Genomic DNA, 20,989 nt, shown 5'->3' on the forward strand with positions numbered 1-20,989 from the left:
ATTTTTTAAAAGATTTAATTAATTTATTTTTACAGAGATAGAAAAGGAGGAAAAAACAAAAGGAAAGAAACATCCATCAGTTGCCTCTCACCGAAGCCCAAATTGGGAACCAAACTCGAAACGGAGATATGTGTCCTGACTGGAAATTGAACCAGTGACATTTCAACCAACTGAGCCACACCAGTCTTAACTTCATTTTTATCTGCATTGTACTTTCTTTGAATCTTCTCAGTCATGGTAGATCAGTGGTTCCATCCAGGAGTGATTTTGCTTTTTAAGAACATAGAGTGCACATTTGGCCTTAAGACCACCTACAGTAGCAGAAGCTATAGATTTTCCCACTGACCTTTCACTTCTTAGTGTACCCTATTCCCACTCTCCCCTGCAGAAGACCAACAGAAATTGTCAAAGAGATTCTCCCAAAACTCATACAAAAAGTCAATCCAAGTAAAGGTAAAATAATCATATATAAACAAATGGGACCACATTCAACTAAAAAGTTTCTCAGAGCAAAGGAAGCCACTGACAAAATGAAAAGGCAAAGTACTGAATAGGAGAAAATATTTGCAAATCTGATGAGGGGTTAAATCCAAAATATATTTAAAAACTCACACAACTGAATAGCCAAATCCAAAAAAAATATCTAATTTAGAAATAAGCAGGGGATCTGAATAAACATTTTTCCAGAGAAGACATACAGATGGCCAACAAGTACATGGAAAGGTGACTGAATCAAGATGGCAGTACAGTAAGTGGGAGGTACAGTACCCTCCTCCCAGATTTACAACTAAAATGTAAGACAATCACCTTAGAAACTAACTGAACACTAGCTGAGCAGAAGTCATATAACTGAGGATTTCCAGAAAAAGCAACATCAGAACTGGAAGGAAGGGCAGAGTTGCAAAAGAGTCTAGCCCTGCTCCCACAGCAGCAGCTGAGATGCCAAAGGGATATCTCAATGGCAAATGTTGCCCCTGAGAAGTGTGGGTTCTCAATGCCAAGCAGAGCTCCCCAGCCCAAAGCACCAGAGTTGGGAAGAGGTACCCACATAACATCTGGCTGTGAACATTAGCGGGATTCAGTCCACCAGAGAGACAAGAGTCTGCTAGAGACACAGGTGCCCTCTTATAGGGCCAATGCACGATTCCACATTTGAGTAAAATTATGTGATATTTATCCTTCTCTGACAGCCTATTTCAATTAGCATAATACTCTCTAGGACAAAAAAGGAAAATTATAAAACACAAAAAAATTAAAAAGTAAGAAAAACTAAAAAGAAAAAATTTTCTTCAGGTCCATACATGCTGTTGCAAGAGATAAAAGTTTCATTTTCTTTTCTTTTTTTTTCTTTCTTTTTTTTTTATAGCCATATAGGATTTCATTGTGTAAATGCACAACAGCTTTCTTAATCCACTCTTCTAATGCCAGGCACTTTGGCTGCTGTCAACTCTTATCTAATGTAAATGAAGTCGCAATGAACACATACAAGGTCTGTCCAGAAAGCATCCATCCATGTAATAGGAAAAATAGAGACATTTATTGAAGTAGATCCAAGATACAAGAAACATTGTACATAGAAGAATGATACCTCTATCCCCTTCAAAGTAGGTACACTGGGACCTCAAACAGTTCTCCTGGAATCTCTTCCACTGTTCAAAACACTCTGCAAATCCTTTGATGGAAGCACCATCAGCTTCCCCATCATATTTTCCTGAATATCGTGGATGGTCTGCAATCTCTTTCCTTTCAGAGATGATTTTGGTTTGGGGAAAAGCTCGAAGTCACAGAGCACCAAATCTGGCCTGTAGGTGGGCTGAGTCTCCTGAGTCACTTGATGTTTTGCCCCAAATTGTTGCATGAAACGTGATGAATAAGTAATCATGTTATTGTGATGAATCTGCCAATGACTAGTAGCCCATAGGTGTGGCCTTCAGAGTCATCTGCATAGTTTCCACAGAGGAATGTTCAAGCTTAATGTAAAATTTGATGCAGATTCATTGCTTTATGTGCCCAGTCATTTTAAATGCGACAGCCACACACTACACAAGCTCACTCTGTGGTGTCCACCACCCACCCGCACCTGCCACTGATATTACAGTGAAGTTGTCCTTGTTCAGGCATATGCAGTCTTGTCCACTGTCCTTGCCTGCCAGGTTACATCGATGTCACGCAAACCATTCTCATTATATTAACAGTGGCTGGACTTTTTCTGGACAAACCTCATGTATTCTTTTGAATTCGTGTTTTGGGATTCTTCAGATACATTTCCAGAAGTGGAATTGTTGGGTCATAAGGCAGTTCCATTTCTAATTTTTTGAGGTAACTCCATACTGCTTTCCACAGTGGCTGTGCCAATTTGTATTCCCACCAAAGTTCCAGAGGGCTCTATTTTTTTATTGATTCACTGATGAGAGGCATTCTGACAAGTGTGAGGTGATAGCTCATTGTGGTTTAATTTGCATTTCTTTGACGATTAGTGACATTAAGCATTTTTCATGCATGTCTATTGGCCATCTGTATGTCCACTTTGGAGAAGTGTCTATTCAGGTCCCTTGGTCATTTTAAATTGGATTGCTTAGGGTTATTTTTATACTACCATGACAATTCTATTTGTTTTTTTTGTTTACTTATTTATCTATTTATTTATTATTGATCAAGTACAGTTGTCTCCATTTTCCCCACACCACCCATCCCCACATCCCACCCTTCACCTTCTATCATACCCTCTTTGGCTTCGTCCTCCATATAGGTTCTTTGACAACCCTTCCTCTATTTTCCCCTATTATCCCTCATCCCTACCCTTCTGGTTACTGTAGTTTTTTTCTTTATTTCAATGTCTCTGGTTATATTTTGCTTGCTTGTTTGTTTTGTTACTTGGGGAGGGGGTTGATGTTGAGTTTTATTAGTTCTTTATAAAAGTTGAATATGAACCTATTGTTACTGGTAAATATAGTCTCCCATTCAGTGGGCTGTCTTTACATTGTGTAATGGTTGTCTTTGCTGTGCAAAAAGTTTCTAGATTGATGTACTCCCATTTGTATATTTTATTCTTTTGTTTCCCTTGCCTATAGAGAGATAGCAGCAAAAAATATTGCCGTGAGAAATGTTTAAGATTTCACTGCCTATGTTTTCTTCTAGGATTTTTATTGTTTTGAGTCTAAAGTTAGTCTCTTATTCATTTTGAGTTTATTTTTGTGTATGCTATAAGAAGACCCAGCAATTCCGCTGCTGGGATTATACCCTAAGAACCCTGAAACACCAATCCAAAATAACCTGTGCACCCCAATGTTCATAGCAGCACAATTTACAATAGCCAAGTACTGGAAGCAACATAAGTGCCCATCAGCAAACGAGTGGATCCAAAAACTATGGTATATTTACACAATGGAATTCTATGCAGCAGAGAGAAAGAAGGAGCTTACACCCTTTGCAACAGCATGGATGAAACTGGAGAGCATTATGCTAAGTGAAATAAGCCAGGCAGTGAGGGACAAATACCATATGATCTCACCTTTAATGGGAACATAATCAACAAAGAAAAAAGGGAACAAAATATAACCAGAGACATTGAAGTTAAGAACAATCTAACAATAGCCAGGGTCGGGGGGGGGGGTGGGCAGTGGGAAGAGGGGATTACAGGAACTACTATAAAGGACACATGGACAAAACCAAGGGGGAGGGTGGTGGTGGGGGAGGGAGGTGGGTTCACCTGGGGTGGGGTGGAGGGATGGGGAGAAAAGGCATACAACTGTAATTGAATAACAATAAAAATTTTAAAAAAAAATTTTTAAAAAGGAGGTTGTGTGTCACGTTTCATTTTTTGCACATATATGTCCAATTTTCTCAACACCATTTATTGAATAGACTATTTTTAGCCCACTGTATTTTCTTGCCTCCTTTATCAGGTGTTACTTGACCATTTGGTGTGGGTTTATTTCGGGGTTCTATGTTTGTTCCATTAATCTATGTGTCTGTTTTTCTTGTGGGTACCACCCTGTTTTGATTACTAGGTCCTTGTAATATAGTTTAATATCAGATAACGTGATTCTTTCAACTTTGTTCTTTCTGAAGACTGCTGTGGCTATTCAGGGTGTTTTGTGCTCCTATAATTTTTTGAACATTTGTTCTAGTTCTGTGAAATACACCATTGGTATCTTGCTAGAAATTGTATTGAATCTTATATTCAATCAATTGGATTGTTTTGGATTGTGTGGACATTTTAATAATCTTAACACTTTTATCCATGAACATGACATGTGCTTCCATTTATATTTTCTTCAGTGTCCTTCTTCAGATTCTTATTATTTTCCAAGTACAAATTTTACAAAAAAATTTATTGTTATTCAGTTACAGTTGTCTGCCTTTTCTCCCCATCCCTCCACCCTACCCCAGCAGAACCCACCTCCCTCCCCCACCTCCACCCCCTTGATTTGCTCCATGTGTCCTTTATAGTAGTGCCTGTTATCCCCTCTCCCCACTATCCCCTCCCACCTTCCCTCTGGCTATTATTAGATTGTTCTTAACTTCAATGTCTCTGGTTATATTTTGTTCCCTTTTTTCTTTGTTGATTATGTTCCCATTAAAGGTGAGATCATATGGTATTTGTCCCTCACTGCCTGGCTTATTTCACTTAGCACAATGCTCTCCAGTTCCATCCATGCTGCTACAAAGGGTATAAGCTCCTTTTTTCTCTCTGTTGCATAGGATTCCATTGTGTAAATGTACCATAGTTTTTGGATCCACTCGTTTGCTGATGGGCACTTAGGTTGCTTCCAGTACTTGGCTATTATAACTTGTGCTGCTATGAACATTGAGGTGCATAGGTTATTTTGGATTGGTGTTTCAGGGTTCTTAGGGTATAATCCCAGCAGAGGAATTGCTGGGTCAAAGGGCAGTTCCATTTTTAGTTTGCTGAGGAAATTCCATAGTGTTTTCCACAGTGGCCTCACCAGTCTGCATTCCCACCAACAGTGCACTAGGGTTCCCTTTTCTCCACATCCTCTCCAGCATTTGTTGTTTGTTGAGTTGTTTATGATGGCCATTCTGCCCAGTGTGAAGTGGTAGATCTCATTGTGGTTTTAAACTGCAACTCTATTATGGCTAGTGATGCTGAGCATCCTTTCATATGTCTCTGGGTCCTCTGTATATCCTCCTTGGAGAAGTGTCTGCTCAGGTCCTTTGCCCATTTTTTAATCAGCTTGTCTGTCTTCCTGGTGTGGAGCTATGTAAGTTATTTATATATTTTGGAAATCAAACCCTTGTCTGAGGTATTATTGGCAAATATATTTTCCCATACATTTGGTTCCTATTTTAGATCCTATTTTGTTTACGTCTGTTTTGATCTTCATTATTTCCTTTCTTGTACTTTCAATTCTTTCTTGTTTTTTTACAGTTGTTTTTCATATAAAGTTAGTTTGCTTGTATTTTTCCTTGTTTCCTGAGGTAGGCCTGTAAATTTTCCTCATAGGGCTGCTTTTATTGTGTCCCATAGATTTGGGTTGTTGTGTTCTCATTTTCACTTCTTTCAAGGTAACGTTTGATTTCTCCTTTGATCTCATGGTTAATTCATTCATTGTTCAGTCACACATTATTTGGTCTCTATTATTTTATGTTTTTCAGTTCTTTTCTTATGGTTTATTTTTAATTTCATACCACTATAGTCAACGAAGATGCTTGATATGATTTCAATCTTCTTAGATTTGAGACTTGTTTTGAGTCCTAACAGGTAGTTTTTCCTAGAAAATGTTCCATATGCACTTGAAAAGAATGTATATTCTGCTGCTTTGGGACAAAATACTTTGAAGATATCACTTAAAGTCATCTGATCTAGTGTGTCATTTAAGACTACCATTTCTTTGTCATTCCGCCTGGAAGGTCTATCCATTGTTGTCAATGGGGTGTTAAAATCCTCAATAATGACTGTATTACTGTCAGTCTCTCTCTTTATATACATCAAGATTTGCTTTATATATTCTGGTGCTCCTATGTTGGATGCATATGTTCTCAAGGGTTCTATCATTTTATTGGGTTGCTCCACTTATGATTATGTAGTATCTTTTTCTGTCTCTTATTGTCATCTTTGTTTTAAAGTGCAGAATTTTGGTCATTGGGCCTTTCAAGAATTTTCTGTACAATGTCCTATAATGGTATTTCCTCAAAACTGATCCACTGGCATGCTTTAAAAATAGATTCTTAGGATTCATCAATTCAGTGGCCAAGTATATTCCCCAAAGATATAAAAGCAGAAACTCATAATGGTTATGATTTTAATTTAAATATTTTATTGTTTATGGTACTACAGTTGTCCCAATTTCCCCTCTTGGCACCCCTCCAGCCAAACTCAAATAGATTCTGGCAGACCAATGTTCATAGCAGAAATAGTCAAAATATGGAAATGATTCAAGTGTACATCAAAAGATGAATGTATAAATAAAATCATATGTATATACAATGGCATATTATTCAATCTTTTTAAAGGAATAAAATCCTAACACATGTGTAACATGGTTGAAACTTGAAAACATTATGCTAAGATAGATAATCCAGACACCCAAGGATAAGTGTTGTAAAAGTTCACTTATATGAGGTACATAAAATAAGCAAATTCATAGAGACAAAAAGTAGAATAGAGATTTCCATGGGCTGTGGGAAGAGAAGAATGGAGAGATGCTGTGGAATGGGGATAGAGCTTCCATTTGGGGTGATGAAAAGGTCTGGAAATAGATAGTCATGATGGTCTCATGATATTATGAATACACTTAATGCCACAAAACTATATTTTAAAAAATGGTGAAAATGGCATATACATATGGATAATTAAAATATAAATAAAAATGGAATAAAGTAAAATAATTGCAATTTTCTTTTCTTTTTTTTAATTGAAAATCCCTTTAATTCTCAAAACATTTCTGAAAGTGTATCCTGAAGTATGTCTGCTTTATGTTTTAGATCTCTACTTTTGGAAATATATGTGGAGATATATGTAATGGAAATACATATGGAGATATATTTAATGGTTATTCAGAAGAACCAAGATGGTGAATTCTAGACAAGATGTTATTTTTTTAATTACTTATTTTTGTTCAATTACAGTTGTCTGCATTACCCCCTACCACTCCCACCACCCCAGTCAATCCCACCTCCCTCTCTTGCTTCCACTCTCCCCCTTGGTTTTTCCATGTGTCCTTTATAGTAGTTCCTGAAAACCCCTCTCCTCACTATCCCCTCCCCCCTCCCCTCTGGCTATTGTTAGATTCTTCTTAATTTCAATGTCTCTGGTTATATTTCATTTGCTTTTTTCTTTTGTTGATTAGGTTCCAGTTAAAGGTGAGATCCTATGGTATTTTTTCCCTTACCACCTGGCTTATTTCACTTAGCATACTGCTCTCCAGTTCCATCCATGTTGTAGCAAAGGGTAGGAGTTCCTTCTTTCTCTCTGCTGCATAGAATTCCATTGTGTAAATGTACCATAGTTTTTTGTTTTTTTGGTTTTTTTAACAGGGTTCATTCACTTTATTTTCCTTGTACAAAAATTATGTGGTCGCCACAGCTGGAGCCTGGGTCCTCTGCACAGAAACTCTGGTGTGAGTCTTTACAAGATGGTCGGTGAATTCCTGGTAGGGAGACTTGGTGAACACAGTCTCTTTCCAGAGGTCAGGGGTGAGATAGCTGTAGGTCTTAGAGATGGCATCAAAGGTGGCCTTGGCAAAGTTGCCAAGGGTTGCAGTGCAGCCCCTGGCTGAGGTGTAGCAGTCGTCGATACCAGCCATCATCAGCAGCTTTTTGGGCGCAGGGGCCCAGACGATGCCAGTGCCCCTGGGTGCAGGGATGAGGCGCACCAGCACAGAGCCGCAGCGCCCAGTCACCTTACAAGGGACAGTGTGAGGCTTGCCGATCTTGTTCTCCCAGTAGCCTCGCCACACAGGGACAATGGAGAGCTTGGCCAGGATGATGGCCCCGCGGATGGCAGTGGCTACTTCCTTTGAGCACTTAACACCGAGACCAATGTGCCCATTGTAGTCCCCAATGGCGACAAATGCCTCGAACTGGGTCCTCTGGCCTGCACGTGTCTGCTTTTACACGGGCATAATCTTCAAAACCTCGTCCTTGAGGGATGCCCCCAAGAAAAGGTCTATGATCTCAGATTCCTCAATAGGCAGAGAAAAGAGATAGATTTCTTCCAAGGACTTGATTTTCATGTCCTTGAGCAGGCGGCCCAACTTGGTGACCGGGATCCACTCCTTATCCTTGGCCTTGCCTCAGCAAGCTCCACAGCCTCAACCCGACCCTGGCCGCGACCTTGGCCCTGGATGCCGCTGCCAAATCCTGCTCGGAAGCCGCCCCGACCTCCCATTCCAGGGCCTCCCGGCCCTCCCGGTCCTTCCGCAGCACCGGTGTCATCCGCCATTTGGTGTTCCCTGAGAAAAAAAGAGTGTACCATAGTTTTTTGATCCACTCATTTGCTGATGGGTACTTAGGCTGTTTCCAGCACTTGACTATTGTAAATTGTGCTGCTATGAACATTGGGGTGCATAGGTTCTTTTGGAGTGGTGTTTCAGGGCTCTTAGGGTATAATCCCAGCAGTCGAATGCAATTTTCTTTTAAATGTAGATTATTGGGCTATCCCCCTGGAGATGTTGACTAGATGAGTCTAGCAAAAGTATAAGTCTGGGAGGATATCTATTGACAAAAGCCTCAGATAATAGTTTTCATAATGGTAAAATTATAAAACATTGCTTCAGGGCAATGAGTCTAAATAGATTGTCATAGGGACAAGCAAAATTTGAAATGTGTGAAAATTCCAAATTGTCAGATCCAAACTCAGGACAACAAAGGCAGAAATTGGGGGATGGGATTCCGAAATCTGCTCTAACACATCCTCAAGGTCACCTTGGTGCAAGATAAAGTTGGAGAACCATCTCCTAGTGAATCCTGGGAGTCTTTGCTACTCAGCCATCTATCCAATGAGGAAACTACAAACCAGGAAATGATAACACTGTTCTCAAGAGGAGATCCAAGGAAGACTAGAGAAGTAGAGAGATTCTTCCCAGAGGAAAGAGATCCAAGAGAAAAAATTCACAGCTGGTCCCACTGTTAGTCTCCCAGGGATAAAGAATTGGCAAGGCAGAGACCCCTTCTTTTGTCACCCTGCCCCTGAGGAGTCACCTGATCAGAGAATCAAAGACCCATTGATCGATTTGTCTAACAAGTATCACAGGGGAATTTGCCTCCAGAGTCCAATAACCTGTAACATAATAACTTATAGTCACCAAGGCTCTCATGTGCCCGACCACAGAAACTCATGCCTCTCCAGGAGAAAACAGCCAGGCCCTAGCCCACATGGCTGACTCTGTATCCTTGTTATTATGGAAGACAGACTTTTGTTTTTCATCAACCACCTTCCATGAAAAAACAAGATTCACACTGTCAACCCTGAGGAGCCCAGTAACTGTTGTAGGAAGTAGGAAAATTAGGTGTGGAGTTACTAATGGCGTTAATAGTGTATTGAGCACAGGACAGGGAAAACCCTGTGCTGTCTATGGAGAATGAGCTCTAAAGGACACTTGCTTGGAAGGGTGAATGGCTAGACTCCTATTTGAAGCTGCCATTGCATGATGAGATTTACTTCAGTTACATGATACTTGGCTAGACAGTCGATGAGTTATGAGAGTGGGGAGGCAGAGGCTAACACCCCTGTCCCCTCTGACATCATCGCACTTCTGACAACCATGCTATGTAGAGGTACAGTCACTAATCTTTGCTGTGCAAATGGATGCCAAGAGGTGCTAATAAGGTTTTAGGTCCTTTACAGTAAAGTCCTCATCTCTTCTTCTTCTTTTCCCTTGCTACCCAAACCAAGAACTCGGAGCCTCTGTCTTCACTCAGTGTAGACAAAACATTCTTAATATTTTTCCAGACTCGCTTACTTGGGAACATCTCATTTCTCAAAAAAGATCTGTGTTTCTCCTCCTACTTCACCCTTATTCATGGTCCTTATTAGGAAGCTTCAAAAAGGAAGAGTCTGAGGTCCCTAGCATCTAGGGCCACAGTGTATGAAGACCGGGGTGAGGTGGCTGAGAGAAACTAGAGGATGTACGAAAGTCCAACATCTAGTCCCTATTGACATCTTACCCTTTGGTTCTGGGAATTCTGGCAAACCCTAGAACTGGCATGTCCATTTCCCATAGTTTCCCCTGACCACACTTGGGTGCCAGATCCCATCCTTAACAAGGAATATGGAGTCATTAGCAAGACCAAAATTAGTTCTTCATCTTTTGTGATTGTTGTTCCTCTTCTTTAAACAAGTGACTTGGTTCTTCAACCTGAATGATACAAGAATTCACCATCCCATTTCCTTTGACCTTAGCTTTGTCTGCTTTAAATCCATCTTTACTCCAGACACCAGGGAGAATTGTGATACAAATCATGCCCCTCCTTTGGTTGCACTTCCTCCACAGCCTCAAACTTTCTCCATTATTCTTTTCAAGTTCCCAGAGATGTGGTCACCTCTTTGTCCTAATTCTCCACTGTCCCTGTACCCCACAGTGTGCTTCACCTAATGGCTAAAAGCACTCTGACCCATGCTGCATCTTGTTCATGGTCTTTCTCCGGCTTACTTCTCTGCCAGGAGAGCCCATATTCAACAGTCCACCTGTTAACTTCTGCCCAGGGATGTCTTCCTCCAGGGATTCTTCCCTGACTCCATCACTCCAGGCTGCATTTGGGACTTCTCTCAGAGTCCCACTCTCCAGACAGCCCTTATCCCACCATTTAAGTCACTGTATTACAATGACCTGATGTGCATCATTCTCTGGAAGGTGGGCTCTCTGAGGTTGACAACCACACCCAATAGCTGACACTTAGCCTGTCCCTAATGAGTCCTTCTTGCTAAGTGCCTTCCAGGAGTTCTTTGGTGTCTGAAAACTGGCCTAGTCAACTCTCTATTAGCTGGTATGGCTCAACAAACTGCCCACCACTATGAAACACCAGAAAGAGAATAGGACATATTTATTTGGTGCATGAGTAATGTAGAAAGTATAACTGACACAGGGCTGTATACTCCCCTTTTGATTCCTAACCTCTGGTCCTAATGTAAAGGGTTTCTGATATGTGGGAAACTCTTTCTAAAGATGACCATTATTATTCATTTCATGACTCTTTAAATCATAGTTCAGCTACTTTTGCATCTGCAGAAAAAAAAAATCACTGTGGTGGATTTGAACTCCAACAACTTCAGGACAAACTCTGCAGCAGCCAGACCCCTGGCTTTGTCCATCAGAACAAGGTGAACTCTCATTAGCCTCTCTCCCTCATTTCCAATATTTCTTCATTGAATATTTTTCACTGTCTCAGTCTTTTTATTTGGCACAAGGAAGCAATATTTGACAATTCTAGAAATAAATCTTCTTGTACTTTATCAAACACACTTACTACTTAACTTGGAAGGATTGCATGGCCTCAACATTTCTTCCTCAATGGTAGCAACACGCAGCTGAGGAGATGGTCCAGCTTCAGAGGCCAACCCCTTCTTTAACCATCCACTCAGCAGCAAAGTCATGAAAAGAATTTTAATACTGTCCTCCAAGGTGCTCATAGAGAACACTATGTCCTCCCTAAATGTCCTCCATGGGTCCCTGACTGTGATAAAACACATACAAACTATTTTTGCCATAGGTTAATCTAATGGATACAAACAGGTTTAAGATCCTATAGCATCTCACCAACTTAAAACTAAACAATATTGAATTAAAAAATGTTGACAACATGATTAAAACAATGTTAATCACATTGAATGAAACTATGTTACTTGAGGACCTGCTGTGCTTGTAAGAAGAGAGAAATTGCACCAGGATGTTGCATATCAGCCCAAAAAGATGAGCGTCAAACATGAGGTGATGCTTAAAGTAGCACTGGGAGGGTGGAGGGAGGGGGCATTGGTCCACAGCCTGCCAACCCCTGGCTCTCTCCTTGCCGGGTCCTGGGGGTCCTGGAGGTCCTGGAACCAGAAGGGAAAAAATGGGTGTCTTCCTTCCCATTCCCATTATTTTTCTCTCCTGCAAAGTGGATCTTCACGTGTTTGGGGAGAAAACACAAAGGAGGCTGTGTCTGCTCATACAGGGATGAGTGCTTAGCAGTTTCACATGCAAGAAAAAGGACTGAGAATGTGAATGTTAGTGGCTTCCAGAAGGGAATTAAAAGATGATGAATGTCCTCATTTATGAACCCAGAAAAGTAACTGTGTGAAATTATCCTTTGTGAAACTGTTCATACACGTGTCATTTCCCTGTTTAGTCTCAGTCATCTTCTGTTTTTGCCTCTGGATAATTAGGATAGAAAGTCAAGGGTGTGTATGCAGGTATTTCAGACAAAGGCTGTGGAGAAACAGTTGCTGATGCTACTCTGGGTGAAGAGCCCAGGTGAGCTGCAAGAACAAGAGAAAATAGGCTGAATTGTTTGGACCTGATAGGGGTCAACACTGGGAATGCATGTTGCCCAGGTCTGAGAAGAGAACATGGCTATTTAGTGTGCAGCAACTTTATATTCCTTTTCTGCCTTCATTTCTCTCTTTTCTCCCTCAACATCTTATTTATCCTCACTCCGTACAGTAACCTCCTTGCACATAAGAAGTGCTAAAAGTTTTATAGTAGTGGACACCCAGGGACTATGATGAGCTGCGGGAAAGGAAAATATTTTTTATAAGCTCTTCCACTTATTAATTCTGCCACACAACCATTACTAAGAGTGCCCTTTGTGCTAAGACTCAGCTAGTATTGAGAACTGAGGTGATTGGGAATTACTTAAGCAGGTGAGAGCCTGTGCCATGTATGTAGCAACAGGTAGGAATGAGGAGAAGGAAGTAGGGAGAGGTTTAAGTGGAGGGAGAAGGTCCTGACAAGTAGCAGAGACATAAGAGAGTATGGCCCATCTGGGCAAAGAAAAGCTTTTCAGAATGATCAGAATTGAGGATAAAATTGAGAAGTGGTGAGAAATACAGCTGGGGGATCAGAGTAGAGTCATGATACTCCAAGGAGTTAGGATGATTTCAGCAGGTGGCACAAAGGCATTTCAAAAATTGTAGGCAGGAGAGTGATACTATCCAATTTCCATTTTGGAAGTCTCAGTCAGACAGCTGTGTGGAAGAATGGAAGGTGAAACTGGAGACCAGGAAGGAATCCCTGCAATAGACTGGGACAAAATGAAATTGTTTCCTTTTTTTCCAATGCAGTTGATGCTGTTAACACACACGGCACATTCCAGTGAATATACCCACAATCTCAGGCATCTCCCACATTCCCTCTCTTATTCTGCTCATTAAAAAAAAAATTCAGTGCAACACAGCAATTCACACTTATTGAAAGTCAAGATAATTTAGAATAAGTCCTGACAATTTGCTTACGATATCTCTCAAACGATTAGAAACCACAAAGAAAATTTGCAAACTACCTGTTTCCTAATAGGTCAGAAGAAAGATATTCATCCACTGCTAAAAGAAATTGGGTACGATATGGACATTTTTATCATTCCAGAAACACCTGAGCTTTGGAGTTTGTTTAATTGAGATATAATTGATATACAGCTTTATATTAGTTTGAGGTATACAACATAATGATTTTCTTTGTGCATATATTGCTAAATGGTCACCTCAGTAAGTCTAATGTATTTTACCACACATTCTTACAGAAATTTTTTTCTTGTCATGAGAAATTTTAAGAAATATTCTGTTAGTTACTTTTAAATATTCAATAGAGTGTTAACTATAGTTACTATGACATATATTACATCCTTGTGACTTATTTATTTTAAAACTAGGACTTTGTACCTTTTGATCCTCTACCCTATACTTGACGTTGGTTTCTATACCTAAGAAGACTGACAGTGACAACAACCAATGGTGTTCTCTTGTGGAGTTAAGGGTATTATTGAATAGGAAGTGCAGAAAAACACTGATAACAGAGCACTGAAGTTCACTTACAGTTTTATGATATACCTTGTCCCAGGTTATAAGACTCATTCCTCTGTGTCTGCTTATAGGACCCATAGGCCCTGAGGTGAAGAGAGTCAGAGGTAGGTGGGCTGAGAATGAGTCCCCGCATGTGCCCAGCCCCAATCTAAGCATCACTGAACTGTGAGTGCAAATCTGACTCACCCCTTCCAGCTCCTATGTGAATCCTGATGCAACTTCTCTCTTCCCCCAGTATTTAATGAACATCACAGATGGCGTAACTCCAAATTCTGCTCATGACGTTTGTACTAGTACCTTACAGTACTGGAATGACTTAAGCCTTTCTTTCCTTGCATATTTTCACCAATCCCTTAACTTCACAGATGAAGACTATTTTGTCAAGTGACAAATGTCCAGGAAGCATCTGTCCTTGTTCCTACAATGTGTTGCTGGTCCCTGGTTCATTCAGCCTTAAGCATTTGTGAATGTCATTTACGATTTAGTAAAAATATTTTTCTTTCTTTTTTTTATTTGAGAAGTAAGCCTACCTTCTACTCATCCTCCAATACTGTTCAGATATTTGAGATACTCTCAAATTTTCTCACTTCTGAGTCATGGTTATCTGACCCTTGTGTGAGTCCCAGAGAAGGCAGATAACCCAGATCAAGCTGCTGAGTTTCACCAGACCTCCTGCTCCACACTTGTGTTAGAACAAGTACAAACCATTTTATCTCTAAGCTCCAAGGTTGCTCTTAACTGTTCAGAGATAATCCTAAGAGAGGGATAAAGAAGGCAGGTGAGTGTCTCAAAGGATAATGGACAATGGTTGATCAACATTATTAAGTGTTGTACCAAATAACAGAATAAACAGTTCCTAAATTTTGTTATTAAGGGTTATATGTCTAGTCATTTACTCCAAGAAATTTAAAATAGAGTAGCTCCATGTCTATTTAGTTTTCTTTTCTTTTCTCAGTCATCTAGATGATTTGTCAGCAACATGGAAACAGGAAATCAAACAAGACTGTCATATTTTATACTTCTGGGGTTTTCCAAAGACTCAGAGAATCAACCCATCCTATTCTGTCTGTTCCTGTCCATGTACCTGATCACTGTGTTGGGAAACCTGCTCATCATCCTAGCTGTCTGCTCAGACTCTCACCTACACACCCCCATGTACTTCTTTCTCTCCAACCTGTCCTTGGCTGACATCTGTTTCGCCTCCACGATCATCCCAAAAATGCTGGTGAACATCCAGACAGAGCACAAAGCCATCACCTATGCAGGCTGCATCACTCAGATGTGTTTTTTTATGGTGTTTGGAGGTATGGACACTTTTCTCCTCACAATAATGGCCTATGACCGGTTTGTGGCCATCTGTCACCCCTTACACTACACACTCATCATGAACTCCCGCCTCTGTGGCCTGCTGGTTCTCATGTCCTGGTTCAGCAGCATAACATACTCCCTGACCCAGAGTCTGTTGACATTGCGGCTGTCTTTCTGTACCAACTGGGAAATTTCACACTTTTACTGTGAACTTGCTCAGGCCCTCATGCTAGCCTGCTCAGACACACTCGTCAATCACATTGTGTTCTATATGGTAACTGGCTTTCTTGGCATTGTTCCTTTCTCAGGGATCCTTTGCTCCTATATTCGAATTGTCTCCTCAGTCCTGAGAATCCCATCAGCAGATGGAAAATATAAAGCCTTTTCTACCTGTGGGTCTCACCTGTCCACGGTGTCTTTATTCTATGGGACAGGCCTTGGTGTGTATCTCAGTTCTGATGCACCTTCCTGGAGGGGCATGATTGCCTCAGTGATGTACACTGTGGTCACCCCAATGCTGAACCCCTTCATCTACAGCCTGCGCAACAGGGACATCAAGAAGGCTCTGCAAAAAGTTCTTGGGAGAACACTCTATGTTCCGTAAGAAGCACACTCATCCTGGGATTCTAAACTGACAGGGGGAGGAGCAGTTGGCTAAAGAAATCCCACTTCTTCATCACATTGAATTTTGCTTGTCATCCATTCTCTATGTGAGTTTGGTTACGATGGCTTTTTAAGCACTTTGTCTTAACCTCTTATGGTGATTCCTCTATTATTCTCAGTTCTACCCTCCGCATACCCTCTTTCTATTATGTATTACTGCTTCTCATCTTTGATTTCTAGTCCTGAAGTTGGAAAACAGCCACTTCAGGAACCAACTGGGGGCACTTGAATAAGAATTATGGCACATTGCAATTTATCGAGAACCATTGCTAGTTCTTCCCAAGTCACTCATTCAGCAATATTTATTGAGCCTCTGATGTTCCATGTTGTTGTTGGTGCCTGGAATACAGCCGTGAAGAACAGAACAAACAAACAAAAACATTGCACTCATAGAGTTTATTCCCTGCATCTCAGATTTTATCATATCACATTACACATCCAACAGAAAATACACTGATGGATAAATTATTTTACTTTTATTCATGAGTTTGAAATGATGCTTAGTGCATTTCCAAAATAAGCAGTAAAACTGTATCACTAGAGATAGAAAAAAAGCACATCCAGAGTATTAGATTTGATCAGGCACTAATAAGTTGTTCAGTACAGTCTAATTTTGCAGGTGAATTCACTGAGACACAAATAGAAGAGTCCAGAGAGTGACTAGCTGAAAGGGGGCATGTCGTCAGGATTGGTTCCAGGACAGAGCACTGCAATACAACTCGAGAGAGCCATATTGAGTCACAGAATTGCCACTGTAGTTATATGAGGCTGAGAGGCTCAGATGATGCAGGGTATGTTAAGACTTGTAGATCTCCTGATGTATCATGCTTAGTTCCATATCTTCTTCACCACAGAGAAATTGGATGTTAAATCTTTGGATAGTGGTGTTTCACAGGCACTGCAGAAAGGAAAGGATGACATAAATGCATGAATACTCACATTGGTAAACATGAATCGCTGCCTACTCTAGAATGGACGGAGTCTAATGGAGTCACCTTGCCACCAATTGGCCTCGAAAAGGGGTGAACTGCATCCATTTAACCTCTAGGATTTGAGTCTGAAAACAGGCTTGTGTTTGGACACTGGAAGATGAATCATGATATTCAATCATGGTAGCTAACATCTGACTTTTTCTGGCTTGCCATTGATATTTTGGGTTCTCTGAGTCAAGCAATGCTTTTGATGTCTCCTCATCTATAATATGTTGCCACCACTACTGACCCTGTGGGTCACAGACCCCGGCTGTCATTCTGGATTTGTTGTTCAACCATGTATCTACCTTGCCGCTCACAGTTACTGCTGTCATCTGAGTTTAAACCATAACATACTCGTAAGTATAATTTAAAGCCTCTGCTTTGGTTAGGAAGGTCACTAAAGGGACCAAATTGAAAAACCCAAGAATCACAAAATTGAAACAAGAGTGGAAAGTTTGGATATCAATTGACTTAACATTTACCTCAGTTCAGCTAAACTCAAAACAGATTTAGTCCTGATTTAAGCCCCTGACCTCTTTTTCCTCAGAGCATTTACTTTAGTAAACTTGTCACTGCAGGTTTCTTAAGCCACTTTGAAATGTAGATAAATTTTCTTCCAGCCTCTTGTCAGTTTTACAACCCAGGAATGTCTTTCTTAAACACCTGGGAGCTTTCTCTTTGAAATGTAGTCATCAAGAAGGGGAGAGTTCCTATCTCCCAGCTCCTGGAGGAGGGTAGGAGCCTAAATTCAGTAAGTAGCAATCAGTAAACTCATGAGGCCTAATCATATTATCCATCCTCCTGCTAACATCTTCCAATACTTATCTATTGGCTCTCCCTCACTTTAAAAATCATCCTGCCTTAAACTGGACAGGTACATGCAAAACAATGAAACTAGACCACCTTCTTACAGCATATACAAGAATAAACTCAAAATGAATTAAAGATCATAATGTAAGAACCAAACCCTAAAACTCCTAGATAAAATATAGGCGGTAAACTCTTTGACATTGCTGTTAGAAATATTTTTTTCTGAAATGACTCCTCAGACGGGGGTAACAAAGGAAAAAATAAGCAAATGGGACTACCTCAAACCAAAAAGGTTTTGCACAGCAAAGGAAACCATCAACAAAATGCAAAGCACACCTACCTATTGGGAGAAGATACTCGACAATGATACTTCTGATAAAGAACTAATATCCAAGATTTATAAAAAACTCATACAACTTAACACTGAAAATCCCTAAACAATCCAATTTAAAAATGGGCTGAGGACAGAATATATATTTCTCCAAAGAGGACATGCAGAAGGTCAGTAGATGAGAAAAGATGCTCAACTTCACTAATCATCAGAGAAATGCAACTTGAAACTACAATGAGATACTACCTCACACCTGTCAGAATGGCTTTCATCAACAAATCAACAAGTGTTGGTGAAGATGTGGAGAAAGGGGAACCCGGTGCGCTGTTGGTGGGACTGCAGATTGGTGCAGCCACCAGAGAGGACATTCTGGAGAGTCCTCAAAAAATTAAAAATAGAATTACCTTATGAACAAGTAATTCTGCTCCTGGGTATTTATCTGAAGAAATCCAAACACTTATTCAAAAAGATAGATGCACCATAAGGTTCACTGAAGCATTATTCACAATAGCCAAGATATGGCAGCAACCCAAATGCCCATAAATAGACCAACTGGACAAAAGAGAAATGGTACATTATGCAGTGGAATATTACTCAGTTATTAAAAATGGGATCTTACCATTTGCAACAACATGGCTGGACCTAGAGGGTATAATGCTAAGTGAAATAAGTCAGTCAGAGAGAGACAAATAGCATATGTTTCACTTATATGTGGAACCTAAAAACAAAATCAATACACAACCAAAAGAGAAGCAGACTCATACACACAGAAAACAAACACATTGTTGCCAGGTGGTGGAGGTGTTGGGAGACTGGGTGAAAAACGTGAAGTAATTAACAAAACAAATTGGTAGTTACTACATAGTCATGAGGATAGAATATACAGCATAGGAAATATATGAATATGAATATAGAAAATATAGTCAAAAATATTCTAGTAACTGTTTATAATGAATGCTGGAGGCGATCACCTCATAAATTATGTAAATGTCTAACCCTTTGTTGTACACCTGAAATTAACATAAAAATAATACTAAATGTCAACTGTGATGAAGAAATTAAAGAAAACCTGTACCTCTGAGGAGTCATTCCCCACTGCCCCCACCCCTGACAACCATTAATCTGCTTTCTGTCTCTATGGATTTGCCTCTTCTGGAAATTTCGTATAAGTGGGATCATACCATTTTAGAAATCTGCCTGCCTTTTCTTTCAGTGGAGTCCAGTTCAATCTCTCCATTATTGCAATCATATTAACTCCCATTGCATAGTCTTAAATGAAGTCTCCCTACCTGTTTGACTATGTCTCCTGCAATTTCTCATTGTCATGATCAACAGCTTTCATAGAAATTTCTCTGTGACAAATTTCTGCCAAGGAATCTTTATGGCAGTGAAAGTGCCCGATGTCTTGCTTGCTTATGCCAATAATATCACCTTTCACAAAAAACTTTGGATTGGAAGATGACCAAAACTCACTTTCTTTTTTTTTTTTTGTCCTCAGTCAAGACAATACCTTTGTTTATTGATTTCTTATTTTTTTGGTTTCATACACTACTTTATTGTTGTTTGCTTACAGTTGTCTGCATTTTCTCCCGACCACTCCCCCCCCCCATCCAAACCCACCTCCCTCCCCAGCTTCCACCTTCTTGGGGACCCATCTCAGTTTAATTTAGAACAGAGTAATTGAGGAAGCCTGGTACAAATATTTTCTTTCATAATACACAAAACACGTGAATTCATTCAGAAGGTAATGACAATGTGGGAGGAATACAGACTAATTGGATGGAGAGAACATCAGGAGAATTCAGATGGTATTTGGACATCTTTAAGTGCTGGTATTTAACTGGAAAGTTGAGTAAGAAAGAGGAAGAACATTCTAAACATAGATAATTAAGTTTAATGGTCTTTAGGTTACAAAGAACATGGTCTGGTTGAAGAACTGCAAGAAAGACAATACGTGTAAACAAATTTAGCATGCAACAGAATCTCCTGTAACAGGTTCCAGCCACAGAGGTTCTGATTCAGCAGCTCTGGAGCAGGGCCTGAAATTTAGCATGTATAAGCTCCCAGGGTAATGCCTACAAATGGACCAGCGACCAGTGAGGGAGTTGGAAAGGGATTGAAAAGAATACACCATGAAGGGTTTAAAGACTTTGGCAAGCAGTTCAAATTTTATTCTAGAAATAACAGAAAACAACTGGAAGGTTATCTAAGCAGAGAAGTCAAAGTTTTGATTACAGCTGAAAAAAGTAACTTGGTTGCCATGTGAAGGGGGAGAAAGTGAACATTCAGAAGCCTTTTAGGACACTCTTGCAAGAGCAACAGGTTTATATGAACTGTTTTGGAAGAGTCAGTAATGCAAACCATGTAACTAAGGCTATGTTGCTAAGATGAATTAATGGCTTTGGTATAAGGAAAGAAGAAAGAAAACTAAAATGACAAAACTTGGGGGATCTGAGTGACCTGAAGAACATAGATTTCTCACCAGAAAATCTGAGCAGCTATACTCTTGTAAATTTTGAGAGAGGAAACAGGAAAGGAGTTAAGTAGCATGTCAGCTAGCTCGCAGTTAAAGCTCCTTCCACTCTTTGAGGTCACCTGTCTGTGCATCTCTGTGTTCTAACAGACAAGACTTGGAACCTTCCTCAGGCCCTTAGGCATCTCCTCTTCCCAGGAGGACAGCAGTATCCCTAGCGTCAGACACTATAATTAACATTGTCCTCAGTGCCTTCTGAATCTAAACAACCAGAATCAGGGGAACCTGACCAAACGTGGCACAAAAATCAGGGCCAAGTGGGTGCTTCTGATTGGAACTTAGGGCCTCTAAAAAATTTCAAGAGAATAATGTGAGGCAAATATATAATTTCTCAATCGTTTTGAATATCTACTTGAAACTATCTTCTAGCCAAGTTTTTTTTATATGAGCAATCTTACTGCTTCAAGGAA

General features: G+C 40.2%; 1 protein-coding gene and 1 pseudogene across 1 annotated transcript; one reads left to right on the plus strand and one right to left on the minus strand.

The window, feature by feature from the left end:
- Positions 1-7,501: 7,501 nt before the first annotated feature.
- On the minus strand, positions 7,502-8,407 carry LOC112312770 (small ribosomal subunit protein uS5 pseudogene; annotated as a pseudogene).
- Positions 8,408-14,936: 6,529 nt separating this feature from the next.
- LOC128779219 (olfactory receptor 7C1) lies at positions 14,937-15,872 on the plus strand. The gene has a single exon (XM_053911225.2). It carries the CDS (start codon positions 14,940-14,942, stop codon positions 15,870-15,872), a length of 933 nt encoding a protein of 310 aa, XP_053767200.1. The 5' UTR covers positions 14,937-14,939.
- The last annotated feature ends 5,117 nt before the right edge of the window (positions 15,873-20,989 follow it).

This window comes from Desmodus rotundus, chromosome 9 (genome assembly GCF_022682495.2).
Source record: "Desmodus rotundus isolate HL8 chromosome 9, HLdesRot8A.1, whole genome shotgun sequence".
Classification (NCBI taxonomy): Eukaryota; Metazoa; Chordata; class Mammalia; order Chiroptera; family Phyllostomidae; genus Desmodus; species Desmodus rotundus.